Source organism: Callionymus lyra, chromosome 5 (genome assembly GCF_982586985.1).
Source record: "Callionymus lyra chromosome 5, fCalLyr1.hap1.1, whole genome shotgun sequence".
Lineage (NCBI taxonomy): Eukaryota > Metazoa > Chordata > Actinopteri > Syngnathiformes > Callionymidae > Callionymus > Callionymus lyra.
The window spans coordinates 13,686,522-13,708,855 of NC_141822.1; the positions used below are offsets into that span (position 1 = coordinate 13,686,522).

Sequence of the window (22,334 nt, forward strand, 5' to 3'; positions counted from 1 at the left end):
AGTGTTGGACGAGAGGTTCCTCATGAACCTTCTTCATCAGTCAAGATTCTTGTTTTCTTCTGCGTTCTTTCAGAGAGCTTGTATCGACTTCGCCATCAACGCGAAGCCTCTGACCAGGTACATGCCGGAGAACAAAGAGTCCTTCCAGTACAAGATGTGGAAGTTTGTGGTGTCGCCGCCGTTCGAGTACGCCATCATGACGCTGATCGCCCTCAACACGGTGGTGCTCATGATGAAGGTGTGAACCTCAGTCCTTCCTGTTTTAAATCCTTAATTCATATTGAGTCAAAAACATGTCCGATGGGTTTGTTGGATCAGTTGCTCAATCCTTTCTTCTGTTGTTGCCGTCAGTTCTACGGCGCTCCAGACCTGTACGAGTCCATGTTGAAATACTTAAACATCCTCTTCACCGCCCTCTTCACTCTGGAGTGTATCCTCAAGATCATTGCCTTCGGCCCTCTGGTGAGCTGCTGCTCTCTTCACCGTCAAGTGTTCGCTCGTGGGTTTCATCCGCGGAGCAACAATCTGATTAAAAATAGACGTTTATTAGTGAGATTTTTACGAGATATATTTTTTTTATTGTTCAATTAAAAACTGTCTTTAAATATCAGGATCAATATTCCCATTTAAAATGTAACATATAGTCAGAGAATGAATGAACATATTTGTTATTTCACAAAAGTTAAAGCAACAATATGCAACATTTTGACAGTATTAATATTTTTTTTGATATTTTATCTATTGATTGTTTATAAAATGAAACATAAACCCAGTGTCATCAGAATATTTAGAGTTTAATTTAACATTTTCAAATGTTAAAACCGATTTTTTTTTACTTTTTATTTAAGAATTCAATGATTACTATATTTAAAGGTTGGATTTTGTGTTAATAATTTAATAAAGAAATTGTAATATTTTTAAAATCAATTGGATTTTTTACACATAGAGCTTGATATTCTAATTGCAATTATTTAACATTACAATAATCAATATTTTTCTTATATTCATAGGCCTGTATTAAAAAAAATGTTGGTGCTAATGCCACCAGACAATAAATAAAAGAAATATGGAACTTTAAAAATGTTTTTTTTTGGACAATTGGAATAATAAAATCAAACTCCATGTGTAAAAAAAAAAAAAAAAGAATCGGTAAAATGTTTGTTTTTTAAACTTTTTAATCAATCTTTCAATATATAAAGATTATTGGATTCAATTCTTCAATATTAAGTAATTTAACCTTTCAAAATAGAATGGTTAGATATTCTGATGACATACTATGCATCATGTTCTTCCATAACGGGCATAACAAGAGTCTTTATCTCATTTTTTAAACACGCAGGAAATCATCAACGGTGAAATTTACTACATTGCCGCTTTTCTATTCTGACACTAGAGGGAGACAGAAACAGTATTTAAAATCCTACAGATTAGGCCCTTTTTAATTACGAATCTTAGCAACATTGAATTAGTGTAGGTCATTAGATCTTTAATGCCAGACACTGAGAAAGAAAATGGTTCTTGGTTACCAAAAACATAAGATGCACATGTAGATGATGCATGTTTTTTTATATGCAGTAAACTAGTGTCGAGTGAAGTCTAACCTGTGTTTCCTCTGCATGTCAGAACTACCTGAAAGCTGCCTGGAACGTCTTTGACTTCGTCACAGTTCTTGGAAGCATCACAGACATTTTGGTCACAGAGATCAAGGTAAGAGTGGCTTCGCATTGTGAGTCGGTGTGTATTACTGCATGTTGGCGTAACACTGTTGTGGAAACTGTTGAATACTGCAATAAAAATAAAACATCACAGACATTACTGGATAATGAATCTTCCAACAAAGACTTAATATGTGTGAGGGGCCAATAAACCAGTTCAAAATCAAATTCAAAATGAACTTTTTTACCTTTACAAAATAAAAAAAGGTGTGTTTGTAAAATAGGACATGATAGTTTTTGAAAATCATATAAAACAATGGGACGGAATATATACGTGATTTTGATGTGTATTATATTAAAATAAAAAGAACAACAGATAAAGGCTGAAGTCATTAAAAAAGGACAACTGTATGAAGACTTTATAGATACAGTTATAAAAAAATAAACAGAAAAAAACATTAAAACTTTCCTTCGAATTAAAAAAATATATATAGATACAATTCCTAAGAGTGCTTTGTAATTAAAATAATTAAATTGTTATTTTTATGTACTAATAATGAATTGCAGGATATATACACACATAAAAATAAAGTTTTACTTTCTTACTGTTTTCATGAGAGCCCTGTATGATCCCCGCACTATACTTTTCTCAGTAATACGATGAGAAAAATGAAAGAAATTATGGATAAAAAACACTAAATGTAAAAATAAACATGCTGGCAGTATTTGTAAACAAACGTGTCCGTTATGTTGCAAAGTTCAGGATATGTAACATCATCACTGTTGAAGTATGTTTGTCAGTAAACTTTCGGTTTTAGTTTCATCTCTAAACAAACACAAAACCACTGCTGTGATAAACTCTCGTCTCTCCTGCTTCTGAACCGTAAACAAAAGACGGCTCAGTGTGTCTCGGTGTCTGATGTGTTTTCTGCTTCCGTGTGACTCGTCATGTGATCACTAGTCTCTTCTGTCTGCTTCTCTTGGCTCCTTCTTTGTTTTGCTGTTTCTGCTGTGTCTGTGGCGGCGCCTGTGCCCTCGCTCTGCCCTCCTGTCACACCTGACACCTTCTAGACGGTAAGTGGCTTCTCTTGTCTGCAGCTGCTTCTCCTCGGTGTCTTTGGCTTTTGTCACCATGTTGGACTCCATCCTATCTTTGGCCCCGAGTTGTCCATCAGAGACATGAATTCGATTGAATTTAGAGGGACGTTTTTTCGCTTCAGCGACTCTGGAGTGAAGTTTAATTGTTGTAAACAAAAGATAATACAGCATTAAGTTCAAACTAGTGGGCTCTGAAAATATAGACGATGCTTCGTGAAGCTTCATCGCTAACTTACGCATGTCTCAAGGTCGTTTTATCTACTTGAATTGAGCTGTTACTCGAAACTTTAAGAGAAATGCTTACAAACAGAACTTAACTTTGAATGATCATATTCACTTTAGTGATGTGCTGGTGAAGCTTCATGAAGCCTCGTTCATCTTTTCAGAGCTTGTGTCGATCTTAATGACAAAATAAAGGGAGATTTAAGTGAAATAGTCGTCCAAAATAAAAGTAGTATGCAGTATAGAGTGCAAACTAATGAGCTCTGAAAATGATGTTTCATGAAGCTTCATCACGTATCAAGATGTCATTTTAAATTCCTTAAAATGTAGCTATTGCTGGGTTCAAAGTAATGATCAACAAGACTTTAATTTAAATGACCACATTTACATTAGCGGGCTGATGAAGCTTCATGAAGCATCACTCAGGAGGATCACTCTTGACTAAAACATTAGTTTTTAATTTTAAAAGCATTAAATAATATTAAAAACGTTAAAAAAAAAGTTTTATAGTTTATTAAAATCATAGTAAAAGGTTAAATCCAATGTGCTGTGAAAATGATGCTTCATGAAGCTTCATCAGCCCGTCACTGATTTGTACGTGTCAAGAGGTTGTTTTAACTTCCTAAAAATGTATATAGTTCTCACAAGTATAAGAGAACAAAAAGACTTTACTTTGTTAACCACATTCACATCAGTGATTGATGAAGCTTCATGAAACACACAACTTACTTTCAGAACGCACAAGGTGTCACTCTTGTTTCTTTTCTTTTTTTTTTAATAGTTTTGTTTAAATAAGCGCTCAAATCCAAAGATTATACAGCAAGATTGCAATCGCGAGGGCTTTAAAAATGATGCTTCATGAAGCTTCCTCAGTCCATCACTACATTATAGCGGAGTGTATAAGGAAGACTTATAGGGTTAAAATGATCCTGACTTTATCTGGACCAGATCATGGTCAGGATCGGAGATTACACTATAAAAGGGATTTAAATACTCGTATGTAAACGTCCTCGCTGCTATTACCGATGAAAGCAGAATCATGTAAAGCTAATTTAGCACCAGATGGTTTTCTGTGAACGAAAATACGAATCTTCAGAGTGTGACTGTTTTCTAATCTCCCAGGACAAGATGATTAACTTGAGCTTCCTGAGGTTGTTCCGAGCGGCGCGGCTCATCAAACTCCTGCGCCAGGGTTACACCATCAGAATCCTGCTGTGGACCTTCGTCCAGTCGTTCAAGGTGAGCGTCCAAACCTCCGCGTCCTCCTCACGTCTCTTCAGGTTCTGTTTTTGAACATGCAGGATTATGCGGAAAAATAAATGTTGCTATTTTATACTGCAATCATCTAGGTTAGGGTTGTTGAATTTACTAAACAGGAAGTGTGAATCTCATGTGATAGGTCTTCATTTCAGAGGCTCCATCTATTATCTCCATGTTTGTAGTCCAATAGCAAACATTCCCATCAGCTTTACTCTAAGATAACTTCAGTTCCTTATCTTATCTTTAAAGCTGACGTCTTTATAGGTCAACATGAACATTAATCCTCTTTATTTTGGAACTAACCATTCGCCGTTATTTAAATGAAGAATAAAACAATGTGTATATGTTTGTTTTAAAATGTTCTTATTGTGTAGATTTGAAATCATTTTATTTAGGAAATGACTTTAATTGAATGTAATATATATAACGTTTAATTCCAAAAGAGAATCAGATAACATCCCCTGGTCGTCCCCGGCGACAGGTGGAGTTCAACAGAAGCACCGCCGGAATTTATTGCGGCTTTAATGTCAGCGCTGAGAGCTTTTAAGCTCCGTGGAAATGGACAGTGCTTCAGCACGTTAAAGGCCGGAGATTTAATTACAAGGCGTGTTGGCGTCACTCTTCACACGGATATAAATGGCCTGGTTTAAAAGAGCCGACGCAGCGCTTTTTTTTTTTTTAAATAAGGCAATAAAGTCGTACGAGTGTTGGTCGTCCGTGGACACAATCTGGTGTGTGACTGGGGGGGATGTCATTGGATTGATGGCGGAGGAGATTACCTGTCAATCAAAGGCCTGACACATATCAGGAGAATATAAAGTCTTTCACACTCTTTCAAAAATACCTGTCATGGAGGTGGAAGGAAATCTACGGTTGTTTATCAGTGACTTACAAATATTGAACGGTTGGATTTAACATTTCAATTTAATAACTTTTGAATCATTTTTTATTGAAAAATATAATGAATGTTTTTTATTAAATAATTGATACAAATGAAATTATAATGAATTTAATAAAATGTATTTTTTTGGATTATGGAAGTACAATATGGAGCTCTATGCATTTCTTTTGAAAATATTTGTTTTTTAAATACAATTTATAAAAAGAATGTCAATCTTTTAATAAAGAAATGATCAAATTTTTCTATTCAATTAAAACAAATACAACCTTTCAATTAACACATTCAAAGATTCACATTTCAAATGTCCAATTCTACCATTTAATATTAGGATTAAGATCTCTTCACTTAGAGTTACAGCAGTTAGAAATACAACAATAGAGCAGAAATACAATAAAACAACAGTAAAATATAAATGTAATATACAGTAAAGAATTTTAAAAGTTTTAAATTTACAAGTTAAATAAATCATATTTGCTATTGGTTCTGTTTGATCTACATATGTTTGTTTAGTACAATATTCTGATCCCACTGTTGTACTTTCATAGAACCCAAACTAAATTAAACTTTAAACCTACATTTTCATCTTTTTCTGTTCGATTAATTCATCTGATGTTTATATACAAGTTTGTGAGACATACAAATGTTAAAAAACATAATTTTCCAAATGAAAAGTTCAGATTTTCCACATGCATTAAAAACAATCATTCATTGTTGTATAAAAAAACCTTCTACTGATACTTATTCAACAATTATTCATTCGTCACATTTCTTTGGTGTCAAAAAAGTTAACAAAGACATCAGAATCCACTTTTATTTCCTCTCTAATATCAGCAGTTGTTCCAGCAGCTGCCTTACATCATGTGTCTGCATCAGTCATTGTCAAGTTGTAAAACCCTAATTGATTCTCTCTCTTGCAGGCTTTGCCTTACGTCTGCCTGCTCATCGCCATGCTGTTCTTCATCTACGCCATCATCGGAATGCAGGTGAATTATCCTTTAAAATCTCTCCTGAAATTAGCAAAAGCTGTTTAAAAAAACGTTATGTTGCTGTAACAATTTTTTAGTGAAAAAGTGTTGGTAATGATGTATATTCCTCCGGCGGAGCCTGTGGCCCGCCTCAAGCATTTCCAGGCCTGTAGGACTCACCGTGAGGCAGATGAACATTTAAAAATGAACACTGGCTTTAAGATAAAGTGTGTATGGTGTCATTTGTCTTCTTGTTTCTTCTGTTCTGATAAATTAATGATAAATATAATATTCTATTGATCATCAGAACCCTACATAGTGATGGGTTGTAGAAGGTATTGGAAAGTGATGCTGATGAAGCTTCATGAAGCGTTGTCTTTATATTTTTTAGTGCCCACTAGATTATGTTTCTGCTCTATACTCTATTTGTTAGATTATCTCTTCTCTTAGCTTAAAAATGAATGTTAAACAGCTGCTCAAAGCCAAATATTATGAAGCGAAAAGTACCATTTACTAGATGAAGCTTCATGTAGTATTGAACATTCGATGCCACTTTCTGATCCATTTTTTCAATTGTTCATCACATCATCTTTGTAATAAGGTTGCCACCTACTGGGCTCCGAGGGTAAGGCACTGCTTCATGAAGCTTCATCTACAAACTTTGCACTCTTGATGTAAAATCTCATTTTTGAGAGGCTATTTTATGGAAAACTCACGTACATTTTTAAATCAAGTGCTCCACCTCTAAGGCTCTAAAAATGAAGACACTGTTTCATGAAGCTTCATTAAGACATCACTACTAGAAGGCACTTTAAGCTATATAAACGTCATTTCTGATGAAAACTTACAATAACTTTTAATTGCGGGCGCTGCCTTCTGAGCTCCAAAATAAAAGTTGCAATGCTTCACAAAGCTTCATCTACCAAATGGTACTTTTGGCTCCATAGTATTTTGTTTTGAGCAGCTATTTTGAGGACATTTTTCAAAGCCAAGAGCGCCACCTATTTGGCTCTGAAAATAAAGACACTGTTTCATGAAGCTTCATTAAGACATCACTACTTAAAGGAACTTTAAGCTATACAATTATTATTTCTGATGAAAACTTACAATAACTTTTAATTGCGGGCGCTGCCTTCTGAGCTCCAAAAAAAAGTAGCAATGCTTCACGAAGCTTCATCTACCAAATGGTACTTTTGGCTCCATAGTATTTTGTTTTGAGCAGCTATTTTGAGGACATTTTTCAAAGCCAAGAGAGCCACCTATTTGGCTCTGAAAATAAAGACACTGTTTCATGAAGCTTCATCTGTACATCACTACTTAATGCCATTTTTAGCTGTTTAATCTTTGGTTTTGAGAATCTATTTGAATGAAAAAAAATTAGTACGATGCTTCACGATGCTTCATCTACTAAATTGTACTTTTAGCTTTATGATAGTTTTCTTTAAGCAGCAATTTTTTGGAAAACTCACATACATTTTTAAGATTACAACTGTTGGCCTCTGAAAATATCAATGATGCTTCATGACGCTTCATCAGCCCATCACTCACCAGTACCTCTGCTCTACCATCTTTTTACCACCACTTTTATACCAAGAAACAAAATGATTCCTGTGTTCCTCAGGTGTTCGGAAACATCGAGTTGAACGAAGAAACCGCCATCACCCACCATAACAACTTCCAGACCTTCTTCCAAGCCCTGACACTTCTCTTCAGGTAGGAACCGTCCCGACTCGGAACATAATCATGTGATTCACACATGACCAGAGTGTGACATGTCTTCCAGGAGTGCGACGGGGGAAGCGTGGCACGAGATCATGCTGGCGTGTCTCAGCAACAGATCGTGCGATAAGCTGTCGGGAACCCCCGGAAAAGAGTGCGGAAGCGATTTTGCCTATTTTTACTTTGTCTCCTTCATCTTTCTCTGCTCCTTCCTGGTGAGTTGTGAACGCAAGTACAAGTGATGGATCTGTTAACTGTTGTCTCGAGGGTTGGCAGAGCTTCGTCTGCATAGACAAAATAGATTCAAATAGATTCAAAAGGACCATGCAGGGGGTCTGCTTTGAGAGTCTTAGCATTGGGTCACTTCTTTTTTGATGCATCAGGCCAAGAACTTCAATTCTCCCTAGACCACTTCGCGAAGTGTGAAGCAGTGGGAATGAAAATCAGCCTTTTCAAATCCGATTCCATGGAGTGGGGGATGGGGGGGGGCCTTTTCCGGGTTTTGGATACTTCCCCAAGTGTTGAAATTCAAGAATCTCCGGGTCTTGTTCACGATTAAGGGAAGCATGGAGCATGCGATCGACAGATGGAGTCAGGAGGCGTTAGCCGTTATGCAGATGATGAACCGATCTGTGGTGGTAAAAGAAAGCTTAGCCAAAAGGCAAAGCTTTCTGTGTACCAGTCGATCCACGTCTTTGGTACCTTTGGTCACCAATTATGAGTAGTGTCGGAAAGAACAAGATCACGGCGACAAGCGGTCGAAATTTTCAGTTTCAGTTTCAGTTTATTTAAAAGGACAATGTGCAGTTCCATTAAAAAGATGGCTGCACCAGATTTAGCACAATGCTACTTTCCATCTGTAGTCCTCAACAAAGATGCAGACAGTTTACATAATACATCAACATACAAATAAAGCAAAAACACAATTATATACAAAAACACAGTACAATCTAATAATGTCGTCTGATGGCCAAATACCTGTCTGGTACTATTAGTGCGAGACGTGACGAGATGATACTTTCCATTGTTTATTTCTGATGCTTTTGTTAAAAGACGTCTTTTATTTTGGTGATTCCTTCCCTCAGATGCTCAACCTCTTCGTCGCCGTCATCATGGACAACTTCGAGTATCTGACCCGCGACGCCTCCATCCTGGGGCCCCATCACCTGGACGAGTTCATCCGGGTGTGGGCCGAGTACGACCCGGCCGCCTGGTGAGTTCTTGACCCCCGAGTTCAACGGCGGCGACAAAAAATTAAGACATCACTCGAGTGTTGTTGCCATGATTGGAAATGCATCCTTCTAGCACGAAAGTAGACAATGACCCGGCTGCATCTTTCACACCGACTCCATTAAACATGGAGGATACATTTCCAGTTACAGGTACAATCTGCTGTCAGCACGAGGAGCAGATGTTTGTGATGATGAGAGCTTCGTTACAGTTGTTTCACGATGTGCTTCATCTCATAAACGGCACTCGTGATGTCGACCCTCCTCCGGAGGTCGAGCTCCTCGCAGCCAGCCAAGTGTTTATCTTTGCAAATGAGTTGCGAAAAGATTGAGCGTGTAAGAGGCTCGTTGAGTTCCAGCGGAGTCTCGACAGCGGACCCGTCAGCGAGTCAGGACCCGGGCCGAGCCGTGAGATACCGAATCACCTGACAGACGTCACGGCGGGAGCGAGTATTAGTCTTTAATGCCAACCAGCTGCTGGTCTCTTAAGGCGCTTAGAGCGGCAGCAACGGTCGATCTGCTCCTCAGATAGACGGTAAATAAAGCTCCGCTCGCTCCTCGTTCTGATGAAACGGTTTCACACTCATCGCGTCAGTTGGACTCGGTAAGAAGAGAAAAGAGAAAAGAAGAATAGAACAATAGAGTCATGGGCGGAAGGGTTACAGTCTCCTGAAGTGGGTTTGAAGGACCGTCTTATATGGGAGTATATCAGTTATCAGTGCCGTTAACATTGAATGGTTGAATTAACCATTTTAAAATTATTATTATTATTTTAATTGTTTTATGTTTTTTTTAAGAATTATGTTTTCACAAAACTAAATCCAATCATTTGTATATTCAAAGGTTGAATGTGTTGTTCTTGATAACAATAATTTCATTTAAAAAAATAAATCTAAATGAATACATTTGTTTTGACACAGAGTTTGATATTCTAAATATTCTATTCTAATATAATATTAATATTTTAATGGAACTAATATACTTCAATACATCTTCCTTTCTAATGGAGTGACCCTTTTTTTTTTTTTACCAAATGGACCACATTGAGTAATATCTCAAGCGAAAAATGTCATTCTTTCATTTTTAAAAAAAAATTATGACTCAACTCAAAAACAAGAAATATGATGCATTAATTAAATGTGTATTCATTTAATTTACAACATAAAATAATTAGACAATAATATCAAATTTGGAATCAAATTTTTCTTGTAATTTAGATAGAAAAAAAGTTAATTCAAATATCCGGAGTAAATATAATAAAGCAGCAAAATGTCATTTTTTAATTATATTCTTTAATATTTTCTTTCACATATAACAGTAGAACTCTCCAAGTATCACTGACGGTACTTTTAGCAACACAACAATGGTTAGTTTCTACAAACATGTATTTTAATGTAATTTTTGTCCATTCTTCCTTTTTTCAGTTTTTAGTTTTTATGTGATATTAGGTGAACATAATGTTGATATTTAAGTGGTCGGTATAATGTTTGGTTTTCTGTTGTTGACACTTGGGTTTTCACGAAAACTCAATTTAATTGCTTTAAAAAGGTGATTAAAAAAACAACAACATGTTATTCTTCTTAAAGCTGCGTTGAAAGTTTCAAAGGACAAGGAACATTCATAATAATAATACATTAAAAAATGAGAACTTATTAAGGATTTTAAACTGAAAACACTGTCGCCCATGAGCCAAACATGCATATATTATTTGTCTCCCATCTTTAAAAAAGATTTTAAGCAAAAGAGTAAAGCCTGTTCCAGGAGAAGAATATCGTAATTGACGCCTTTATCTAGACGTGTTTTCTTCAGCCTAACTTTTGTCTTCTGTTTCTGCAGCGGGAGGATTTGCTATCAAGACATGTACAAATTGTTGCGTTTTATCTCCCCTCCTCTGGGTCTGGGGAGGAAGTGCCCGAGCAGGGTGGCCTATAAGGTTTGCATCACCAACACGGTCTCTTTGTCCTCAAAGAGAAAACTTGCTGTGGGTTTTGTTTTGTTCGGAACATCAATCAATCCTGACTTGTGCTCCAACACGCATCAATCCTCTACTAACCAGCAGGCGGGGGAACCATGCAAGTGTAACAAGTCGCACTCGAGTGTGGCTTGTGTTACCGCAGTGGTTACTGTCGTTGTGTTTGCATGCTCAGAGACTCTTCAGGACGAGATAAGAAACACCACAAAGCTCTCGGGAATACTTGAGACCAACAGCTGGATCTGAAACCCATGTGTCTATATTGATACTGAGGGATTGATATTTCTTTCACTTAGACACACAATAAATCATGCATTACCTTTGATAAGATCCAGAAGAGGAGTGGTGTGTATCTGGTCCTGAAGAGTGTGGAGCTCTCCTCTAACATTCTGGCATTAACATTTACCTCCTCCAGGATCCCCTCAGGAGCCTCCTTGTCTGGGATCTGCTCATAAATCCTCTGTGTTCCTTGAGGATTTTTGATCATTGTTTTTTAACCTAGAAATCTTTTTTAATGAGGATTTCTGTGTACCCCCCCCCCCCATGTTCTCTCCTCTTGGGGTGCATTATCTAACCTACCTCCCCCCCCCACCACCCCCTCGCACCCGTCATCTCACCTGGGAAATCTTCATTCCCTCCTCCGTGGCTTCCTACCATCCTTCCTCAAGTGGACGCATGACTTACCGCGACATGTACGAGATGCTTCGTGACATGTCGCCGCCTCTCGGGTTAGGGAAGAAATGCCCCCCTCGAGTCGCCCACAAGGTAGATCCCCCTCTTTCCTCTCCTCCTTCTGTTCGTCTTCTTTCATGCACACAGTGTTCTTTTCCTGCTCGCCTGTGCCTCGTAAACACACTTACATCAAAGGCATGCAAAGTATTTTCGTGCGATCAAAAATATAAAATGGTTGAATTTCAAACGTTGAAAGTGTACATTTTATTTCACTATTTTTAATAACAATTTAATTTAAGGTTACATTTCTTTTGGGTATTTTTAATTATTTAATTTTTCAAAAGTCCAAATATTTTCAAAAATAAAATATGTTCTTAATCCAATTTTTCAAAATGCATTCTCTTGAAATTATAGCCTCTTTAATTCAATTTTAAGAATATTTTATAGTAGTATCACAGGACAATACCAAAAGAGTACCGAGCTACTTGGTTGAACTATCAGCCAATCATGTGATGTGCAGGCGATCACATGACATCATAAAAGCTCAGGCACATCAATTCATGAGACCAAGTGTGTTGTTTGGTTGCACTATTATACCAGCATTTTATATTTAATTTAATTTGATCCATATTAAAAAAAAAATATTTTTTTTTAGAAAAAGCATTTTTGAATTATTGGAATAAGAATATTTATGTGATTAAAGTACTCATTTACTACATTTTTAAATTCATCTATTCCAAAATTCAATCTTTTAATATAGAAATGATCGAATTCAATTATTAAAAAACCCCAAATGAAACCTTTCAGTATAAAATATTAACTTCAATTATACAATAAAAACGATACACAATTTAAATATATAAATTATTGGAATATAATTCATCAAACATAATTACATTTTTTTTTAAAGAAGAAAAGTATCCCCTAAATATACTAATAAATTATCAAATCCAACCATTCAATATTTGTATGGCACTGATATTCTTCCATACAATAGGCTCCAATAAAGCTTTACAAAATAAAACACGGTAATCTTAAAATTTACAACGTCAGACAAGACGCTTGTTAGCTATTTTGTTGTGATGTATAGATGTATAGTTAAAAAAATATTATGTTTAATGAATAGCAACTTACTTTTTTTTTTAAAAAAGCCCCTGAAGTAAAAATAAAAGTAATAATAACATGAAAATAATTCTGTAGTATGTACAGTTGTGTTGCTGATTCGGTTTAACATTGAAATGAATGTTAAATAATAGGAACAAAACACTTAAAAAGCAGAATATAAATACTGAAGAAATCACTTTAGAACTAAGTTATATTTTTAAAGCCCAGGAGGGGGCGCTTTTGGCCTAAATATGTACTTTTTCATTGAAATAGTTTTTTAAAACAATGATAAGACGGCGACTGACAAGTGGCTCTGCATGAACCTTCATCACTTGTTTCACCTCTGCCGTTACAGTTCAAATTGTCAGAACAAAAAGACACACATTTATTTAGAATCCTGACAGTTCTGTGCATCATATAGAGAGATGTTCTAAGTTAACACAAGCCTGACATTACCTGATGTGAGTGTTTGTGTCGTCACACACTCTCTCCTCTCACTCTCACTGTGAGCTTCACCACTTCCTGTCTTCTGTTTCTCACTGTTGTCTTCACAGTGTTCATCTCAACTCCTGCACTCTATGTTTCCTTCCTCACATGAGTGCTCGTGCAAGATGCTTGTTGGAATCTAACGTTGGTTATTTGAATCTTTTTCTGTGACGCCAATGAAACACATCCGTCTATGATCACATAGTTATTCTTAAGATAAATGGTAAGAGAAGTGTATTTCCTGAAAGAAAGTTTTAGACCACATTGATTTTGTTCACATTATAGAACTGAAGGTACATTTATTTGGATTAATACAGTAATAACAACATCAATGGCTCATGAAAGTTTGATTCTAGAGCTGATCTTCCAGTTCAAGTTCTTAATACAACAGCTATAATGTTGTGTCGCCAAAAACATTATTTTATTTTATTTTTTATGTCCGTCGTGTGCTTCTCACAGCATGTTTTTGATGAACAACTGTGGTCTAATCGTTTCTTTCCTGGAAGAACAATTTTCCCATTTTGTGTGACCAAGTTATCACAACATTTTATGAAAATAAACAAATAAATCGATTCAAAAATACTATAAAACAAAATTAAAATTTCCTGAAACAAATTTGCAAACTTTTTTCATTTAAAAAGCACATTTAACGCCTTAAGAAACTCATTAAACAAATAAATAAAAAAAATCATGAAATCAGTTCACAAACTAAAGTACATTTACAAACTCTGAGACACATTAACAATTTCCTCAAACTAATTTACAAACTCTAAATCTAAATTACAAAAGTCATTTAAAAAAAATTGCAAAACTCATGAAATAAATGTACAAACTCTGAAACAAATTCAAATTTACTAAAACAAATTCACAAACTCTTAAATAAATTACCCCATTACAATGACAATTTACACTTTAGATTAGTTTCAGGAAATTGTAATTTTGTTTCAGATTTACTGAATTAATTTTGTACTTCTTGACCCCCATAAATTGTCTTATATTTGCAGAGTTGCGAATAATTACACATTTTCTAACATCGTCATGCTGACTATATAAAAAAATAACAATTAAAAAATGCATGTTGGCTAACTTTATCGTAGGAGGTGTATATTCATTAGCTAACAATTGTTAGCTCTATGCTAACTTCAGGATTATCTTCTCTGCGGTCTATTATTTAGAATATATATATATTAAATCTTTTTAAAATGATACATTTATAGTGTAGAAATATTATAATATCATAAAACATGACTTATCCAAACAGAAAAAAGTATAAAACATGTGAATAAATAAAATTATGAATGTGCTAGTCGCTAGCTGTAGCAGTAGCGGTAGCACTACATACAGTAAATATGGTTTCATGTTTCAATTTTTGTGAAACCAAAATACTGTGGATTTGTACTTCTGTCTTACGTTTTGTACCGGATTGTTTCCTACACCCAGAGAGAATGTCAATGAGATTATTAATTACAAAGTTTGTGTTCTGAATCTCATTAGCTTCCCGGAGACGGCTCTCTTGTCGACGCCGCCTTTTTAAATTGGCTCCAGTGTTTCTCAGAAGTGAGGAGATAACACGGCGAAAATTCCCGGGGCTTAGAGCGCTAAGCATTACAGGCACCTCATATTTAACATTTAGTCGAGGTGGGCTGCTGCTCCCGAGGATTAAAAAACGTCGGTCTCATAGCAACAGCAGCATAAATGAGCACCATTGATTTCCTGGAACCATTTTTTTGGGGGGTTTTCGGAGAAATTGATAGGGGGGGGGATGGTCGGTCTTGTTTTTGGTTCCACTGTTAAGAAAACTGGCATAAGATACACCCTTTTTACTTGGTGACACAAAATCTAGAATCAAAAAGGATACAATGGTCACTCTTAGAAAAACCCTGCCTTATCTTTTTACATTCTAACTCATGCTTTACACACACTTGTCCAGCGTCTGGTGAGGATGAACATGCCGATAGCCGAGGACAACACGGTGCACTTCACGTCCACCCTGATGGCTCTGATCCGAACGGCCCTGGAGATCAAACTGGCTTCAGGTACGGGATCAGTTTTTCGAAGCTCCGAGCTCCTCCAGTGAGACTGACATGTGGGTCTTCTTTCTCAAGGGGTTCTGGCTCAGCATCTGTGCGACATCGACCTGAAGCGGGAGTTGAACCGAGTCTGGCCCAGTCTGTCCCCGAAGACCATCGACCTCCTGGTGACGCCACATAAATGTGAGAATCATTGCTGTGAACTAATCTTATCTTCTTCTTCATGAATGTCCCTTTAGTGTCGTTTTCTTTTTAAGGGGAAATTTTATTTAACACATTTATGTACACGTTACACATACAATAGAAAAATGTCAGTTTTTCTATTAATTTATTTGACGCATTTATTGTTTCATCATTATAGAGAATATATTGAGGCAAATAATGTTGTCGCACAGGTAAGAAATCAGAGTTGACTAAAGTAAATGCATTTCGTGGATAATTTTATCAAAATTAAATAAGAAAACGTAAATACATAAATATGGTTCTTGCATACAGGATCACATTTACTACCCTAAGATAATAAAACGGTGAATTTATGTGAGTTTTTGCACCTAATTGTACTAGTTTAGATGTAAAAATATTAATTAAATTCATTTTATTTCAGCTTACAAATCTAGTACAATTCGGGGACAAATTAAATTTAAATTTATAGCTAACGTAACAAGCATTTTTTTTTAATATAAAAAGTTTATTTAAAACTCGTAAAAAAAAAACGTAAAAGTAATAGAGTAGAGATTTTATTGTGTTTAAAACGTCTATATAAAATACGTTTCGCTGCTGCTTCAGCGTGTTAAATGTGCCGCTGGCGCCCTCTACCGTCAAGACACGAGAACTGATCATTGCGCTCTCCTGCAGACAATGAACTGACTGTGGGGAAAGTTTATGCTGCTCTGATGATCTTCGACTACTACAAGCAAAACCAGGCCAAGAGACTCCAGCTGCAGAACCCAGGGGGTCCACAGGTGAGTTGTTGTTTTCACGATCACTTATTAATATTGAATATGAAGTTTAGATACTCTTTTTTTGTTAAAAATTGAATGAGTATTCAGTAACTTTTGGATAAAGAAGTTAAACAAGTCAGTTGGTAATAATCATCTTGAACATTTATTTGTCTTTTTATTTTATTGCAGAGTAAACTAGGAGCTCTGTTTCGTCCCATCCTTCCACTCACTCACATCCCAGGGGTGCAACCCCCAGTACCGAGCCCAAAGCCTCCGTCGCCACCACGGCTTGAGTCGGACGCCAAGATGAAGGAACCGGACGGCGTCACTAACACCCACGCGTCTTCACTCAACATCAACAAGGAAACACCGTGAGTCCATGTCAGGGATTTTCTCCCGGACAACCGGAATGAAAACGGAGACAAGTGTTAGAATAACAACAGAGTCAGAATCCAGATTTACCACCAGCAAGGAGTGGAGGCGCTTCTCACTGATGTTCTCAGCTTCTTGCTGCCTTTTTATTCGAAAGCTCAGAGCATGACACACTTAAATACAAACAATTTGTTCATTTGTTGCTGGACGCAGCTAGCAAAAAAACGGTTTTCTGTATGAGTCAGTGAGCCCGATATAAGAGCCTGCACTGGGAGACCAGCTCACTGTATCTTAATGCACAAACTGTCATTTCTCGAGAAACGAAACTCTAACCGGGCACATTCCTTCCAGCTCATTGTGAGCCGCAGCAAGCATGACTACATGTGTATTGCGATAAGACTATAAAAGCAACATCAATTATTTAACAGTGGAACATTAGCTAACAAATGATTTTGTGGAGGAGAGGGAGGAGAATCGTCATTGAACCATGTCTGAGCGTGAAGTTGAGACCAAGCGTTCCTACATGTGCAGATCCAGAGCAAACCAGAGGACGTTCATGAAGCATTCCCAGTCTGGAGACGTTTCCCAGTCGGCGCTCAAACCCAAGGGCAGGAGGAGACTCCAGAGAGGCCAGTCAGAGGACGTGCCGTACTGCAGACCTCAGGTGAGGACGACCTTTAAGAGTGACCTGCTGTGCCAGTCCAGAATTAACCTATGAGTCTCAAATCTGGTCCGTCAAGTCATTTTATGTAGCGCCGGATGATCATATCAAAGTTGGTTAATTTTCCTGTTCATATCGGTAACTACCTTTTAAAGATGCTAATGTTTATGTTGAGAGTTGGAAATAATTGTTTAAATCAATGGCATTTATTATTGTTGTTTATAATATAAAGATGCAAACTTTTTGTTATATCTCCATTTACTTTTTTTAAATTTTTCTTCACACTACGTCTAACTGGCCTCTGATGTTTTTTCCAAACGTCCTCTCATATCATTTTATTATATTATGCATTATTCGATTTTAATCTGTAACAAACCATCCTTGTTTAGATGTATTTTATTTGTATTTCTTTATTTTAATCACCTATATTTTCTGAATTCTTTACTCACAGCATCCAACCTTACTCTTACAAAAAAAAGTTACCTTCCCAGGGGTGTTAAAAAATAAAGATACTGCAATATTTATTTCACCATATCCCCATAGTTTTTCTTATGGTTTGTAAACTTACCTTTTTTTATATAAATTTGTGTGCTGTAATTACACCTTCGGCCGCTAGAAGGCAGTCGTTACATTCCCTGCAGCTAAAGAAACAATGAATTATGGGGGGAGCCCAGCGGTGACTGAGGACGAGAGGATACATAGTTAAGTTTAAAAAAAAATGAGCACAGTTACAACTTCGTCAAGAGTCATGTGATCTGTAAATTCTGCAATAAGGATATATCGCATCTTCAAGAATAAAAAGACAATAACACACTTTTAATTATTCTTGTTCTGCCAGCGACAGTGGCTGATATTTCTTCTTCTTTCAGGAGGTGGTTGAGATGAAGCCGGTCGAGGACGTATCGGACAACGAGGCGTATCCGTACATGGACGGTCACTGCAGAGCAGCTTCTCTGCCGCGACTCAATGCAGAGTATTATGTGAGTCCCGCTCTGACCTGACACTGAATGACTTCTATTGACACCATTTTATGATCTAATGTGTGTGTGTGTGTGATTTCTCTGATCATTTTGTTTGTTAATCCAAACAGGATTTTTTTAAACAAATAAATGAGTTGGTTTCAGATAAAATTGACAACATTTCACAGGCCAATTGATTTTGGAGATGATTGTTAAAATAACCTGAGATTTTCACAGAATGTATAGAAACGGATCAAGATTTTTAATTAAAGGCTTTATTTTCTTCCGTTTCCAGGTTGATTTTTGTCGTTTACTCATTGGAATATGATTAATTGAACTTCTCTGAATAATAAGATTTTCTTTTTAACTCGTCTTCACCAAGTTTCTGTAGCATTTAGTCCGGAAGCGTGTTTAGGAACCATCAGTAGATTCTGATCCACAGACCTCAGAGCCCGAGCTGGGGTGTAAGTCTGGATCAGATCACTGATGTAAGGAGGAGTCTGACCATGAATAGATCTGAAAGTAAGAAATTTTAAAATTGATCCTGAAAGAAACTGGAAGCCAGTGAAGAGATTTAAGGATCGGAGAAATGTGAGTTCTTCTACTAGAGCTGATAAAAATTCTCGCTGCAGAGTTCTGAATCAACTGCAGGCGAGACAGATCCTTCTTGTTTAGACATGAAAATAAACTGTTACAATAGTCTAACTGAGAATGCACAAACACACTGGACAGTTTTCGGCGACTGTTGTACAAACATATTCTGGGACACAAAATTACTTTTCTTTAGCAGTAAACGATATGACACAACCTGAAAACGGAAACTTAAAATGTAAAAATATTGATCTTTTTCTATTTATTTTCTGATTATTGGAAGATATTTCAACAATAATAATGGCCTGCAAATTGATATCAAACTATTTTCCTTTATTAAATAATACATTTTTTGATTGAAACACTTAACAATTAATTTAACTTTTTAGTTTTGTTTTTTGATCCTTTATTGTGATTATTTTCCTCCAACATTGTCACCTGGATTATCTCTCTTATCAGACACATGTTCATCGCTCAGTTACATTGATCACCAGCTCCTTTAATATTCCTTCTGCATCCGTCTCTCCCTCTATAACGTCCGACTCTATTGAAGCGTTTCTGTCTTTTCCACACTCAACATCTTTAGCTACAGTTACTACCACTGGTGTTATTACTGCATCAATTAAGACTTTGCTAAGTCAAGCTAGAGACGTCAGGTCAAGGTCAGTGGAGATTCCCAGCCTTCTTCTTCCATCACCTTTTCTCTCCAAAAAAACCCAAGATTTGAATGACTGCTGCTAATATTTTTCCCACCTCCCTCCTGTGTGTGCCGTCTGATAGCGGAGCAACCCTCGCCACATCCCCGGGACCCACCTGGCAGTATGTACCACCACCTGTTGTACCACCTTTCCTTTTCCTCCTCCTCCTCCTCCTCTTCTTCTTCTCCTCCTTCTCTTTGGTGTCTGTGTGCTTCCCTCGCCATCGCCTTTTAATGAAAAGAAACATACATGAGCTCACGTCGACATCAAACCCGCTGAGATTCATCTACTAACTACAACTTTGAAAACTCTTCAGTAAAGTTGTGTGTGTGGTAGTGTGTTGACGTATATTGGTGTGTGTGTGTGTGAAATAATTTCTCTTCTGTTTCAAGCTTTGATTAACCTTTCTTTCTTTACACCTAACAAGTCTTCAGTCTTAAAACCATATTGGAATTCATTTGATTTTAACACTAAACTGTTTATTCCGTAATGTTATTTTTCAATTTGCCTCCAAAAATATGGTTTTAAGGCTGCAAAATGGTAACACTTTTTTTTTTTTGTTCCTTTTTTCTTTTAACTGTTGTGGTATTGTAGCTGTTTGAAGCTGCAGGCTTTGTTGTGGTGACCTGTACAATCAATAAACCTTTTATATATGGATCATTTATTGATCCAGTGTCCGGTATGCTGAGAATACTGAAGCACTAACAAAAGATTTATATCCCCAATTTATTTTCCCCTCATCAAGATATGTTTTCACTCACTGTAGTTGTTCACAAAATACGTTTATTAGTATTCTTCATACAGAAATTGACAATATTTGTGTAGTTTTTTTTTTTTGTTTGTACTAAAATCTCTTGGAAACGTCTTTGAGTAGTAGTGATAAAACTTCATAAAGCTTTGTCTTTATCACCAGAGTCCAGTAGGGGGCGCTCTTGGTTAAACAAAAATTGTTTAAGGCGATTCAGGCTTCTTGACAAAAACTGTCAAATCATATATTTTCATTGTTGTCCTATATTGTACAATCTCTGAATTATTTAAAATATTTTTTTTATCCTTTATCTTCTTTTAATCTTCTTAAGTTTACATTGAAATATGCTTCAGCTATTTCTATTCTAATGAAAAGTACAATTACGTAATTGCATCGATACACTATATTATTACATATACAAATACGAAGCATTTTTGCTTTCTTATGTCAGTGAAATCTTTATTTTCTAACCGACCGTTTCATTGATTCAACTGCTTGTCTACCACAACAATGACACCTGGTTGCAGAGGGTTTAAAAAAAAAAAAAAGAAACTAGGTGGGGTGATTGACAGATGACCACTGCAGTGTGGTTGTGAGTTTCAACAAGATCAGTCGTGTGATTCCGATCAAACGTTGGTGCAGAAAGTAAACTTGAAATGTATCAGCTTGTCGTTAATGGGGGGGATGATGTTTTAATCTCTTCTGGTTTGGTTTGAATATGTGAGTCAAAGGAAATGTTTTATTTACAATGTCTATCACATGTTTTGACTTTCACGAGCACACTGCTGTGCAAGTCTTCTGTCGTCACCGCACCTGTTCTTTGCTAAAAGGCTCACACATTAGCTGAGTTTTGTTACTTTACGTGTCCAAGTGTCGTCAGTGTTCGTACCTGGAGAAGAACGTGCTGCTGACATTCTTTCCACTCAAGGTTTTTTTTTCCACTCTGCAATATTTGTGTCGTAAAAAAAAAAAAAAACACGCCGGTGATCCAGTACATGTGGTTTGGGTCAAACCATCATCAGCGAGCTCCTGCACTCTCCTCACTTTCATCCGTCTCTTCCTCAGCCAATCGTGGACCTCAGTCCCATAAAACGATCGGCTTCCTCCTCGACGCCGCAGAACCACCTGGAGGGCGGGCTGAGCGACTACAACCTGCAGCGGTCGCAGGCGGCCCAGTCGCCCGTCGGGTCCGGCCAAGGCCAGGACAGGAGTCACCACCATCATCACCACCACCGCTGCCATCGACGCAGGGAAAAAGACAAAAAGGAACGGTCGCTAGATGGCGCTGTATTTGTTCAGCATTCCAGTACTGTTGGTAAGAATATATTTAAATATTATACTTTTATCTCAGGATTAAAAACCACAAGATTTTAACCACAATTTGGCGATAACGTCTATTAATAAATAAATAAACCCAAGGATACTATTGCTGTTCCCATAGCGTTGGGTAAACCATAGTGATAGTCAGTAGAGGGATGATCACACATGAGGTAGAAGCCCTATGTTACTATTACAACCATGGTTCTACAAATGCCCCTAGACCGTCTGAAATACAGTCATTCAAGTAGAGGTGAGGCCTTTCATTGGTTAAGGTCATACTGCCCCCTTGTGGGTGGCAAGTGCACTAATCTTTCTCCGTGCGGTCACCCATAATGATAGCCGGTAGAGGGCAGAGCATGCATGAAGTAGAATCCTTGGACAGAAACTAATGTGAAAACGAATGGGGGAACAAGATTTAATCTACAGAAAAAGCGTTTTCAGTGGGCGGGGCTTAAGCACATTTTCTAATGTTAATATTGTTAAGAGACACATACTGATGCGTACAATAGAGTCCAGCATCAATTTAAGACTCATTTAAATCAACACATTAGTTGACGTTTCATTTATTGTCTTTCTTCTCTTTTATATATTCACGTTTAAACTTTTAAAAGTGTTGCCAGACAATTCATTTTTGGAGGTTTTCCAGGCATGACCAGCTGAGAGTAAACCTGGTAATAAAAACAACCAGATGGAGACGTTACATCCCATAAACTCAATCACTCAGAGCTTGG

General features: G+C 36.8%; 1 protein-coding gene across 3 annotated transcripts in view; it reads left to right on the forward strand.

Annotated features, from left to right (window-relative positions):
• The window catches only part of LOC148079467 (voltage-dependent N-type calcium channel subunit alpha-1B-like), a 129,194-nt gene that overhangs the window by 100,652 nt on the left and 6,208 nt on the right, over positions 1-22,334 (forward strand). For all 3 annotated transcript variants that reach the window (XM_087791038.1, XM_087791039.1, XM_087791037.1), the window contains 17 exons: positions 74-238; positions 352-462; positions 1,624-1,707; positions 4,098-4,214; positions 6,054-6,119; positions 7,723-7,814; positions 7,885-8,035; positions 8,906-9,033; positions 11,690-11,786; positions 15,214-15,319; positions 15,389-15,496; positions 16,169-16,275; positions 16,444-16,625; positions 17,158-17,290; positions 18,157-18,267; positions 19,618-19,656; positions 21,349-21,598. In XM_087791038.1, coding sequence (XP_087647164.1) covers positions 74-238; positions 352-462; positions 1,624-1,707; positions 4,098-4,214; positions 6,054-6,119; positions 7,723-7,814; positions 7,885-8,035; positions 8,906-9,033; positions 11,690-11,786; positions 15,214-15,319; positions 15,389-15,496; positions 16,169-16,275; positions 16,444-16,625; positions 17,158-17,290; positions 18,157-18,267; positions 19,618-19,656; positions 21,349-21,598 — 2,047 coding nt within the window. The remainder of the gene's footprint in view (positions 1-73; positions 239-351; positions 463-1,623; positions 1,708-4,097; positions 4,215-6,053; positions 6,120-7,722; positions 7,815-7,884; positions 8,036-8,905; positions 9,034-11,689; positions 11,787-15,213; positions 15,320-15,388; positions 15,497-16,168; positions 16,276-16,443; positions 16,626-17,157; positions 17,291-18,156; positions 18,268-19,617; positions 19,657-21,348; positions 21,599-22,334) is intronic.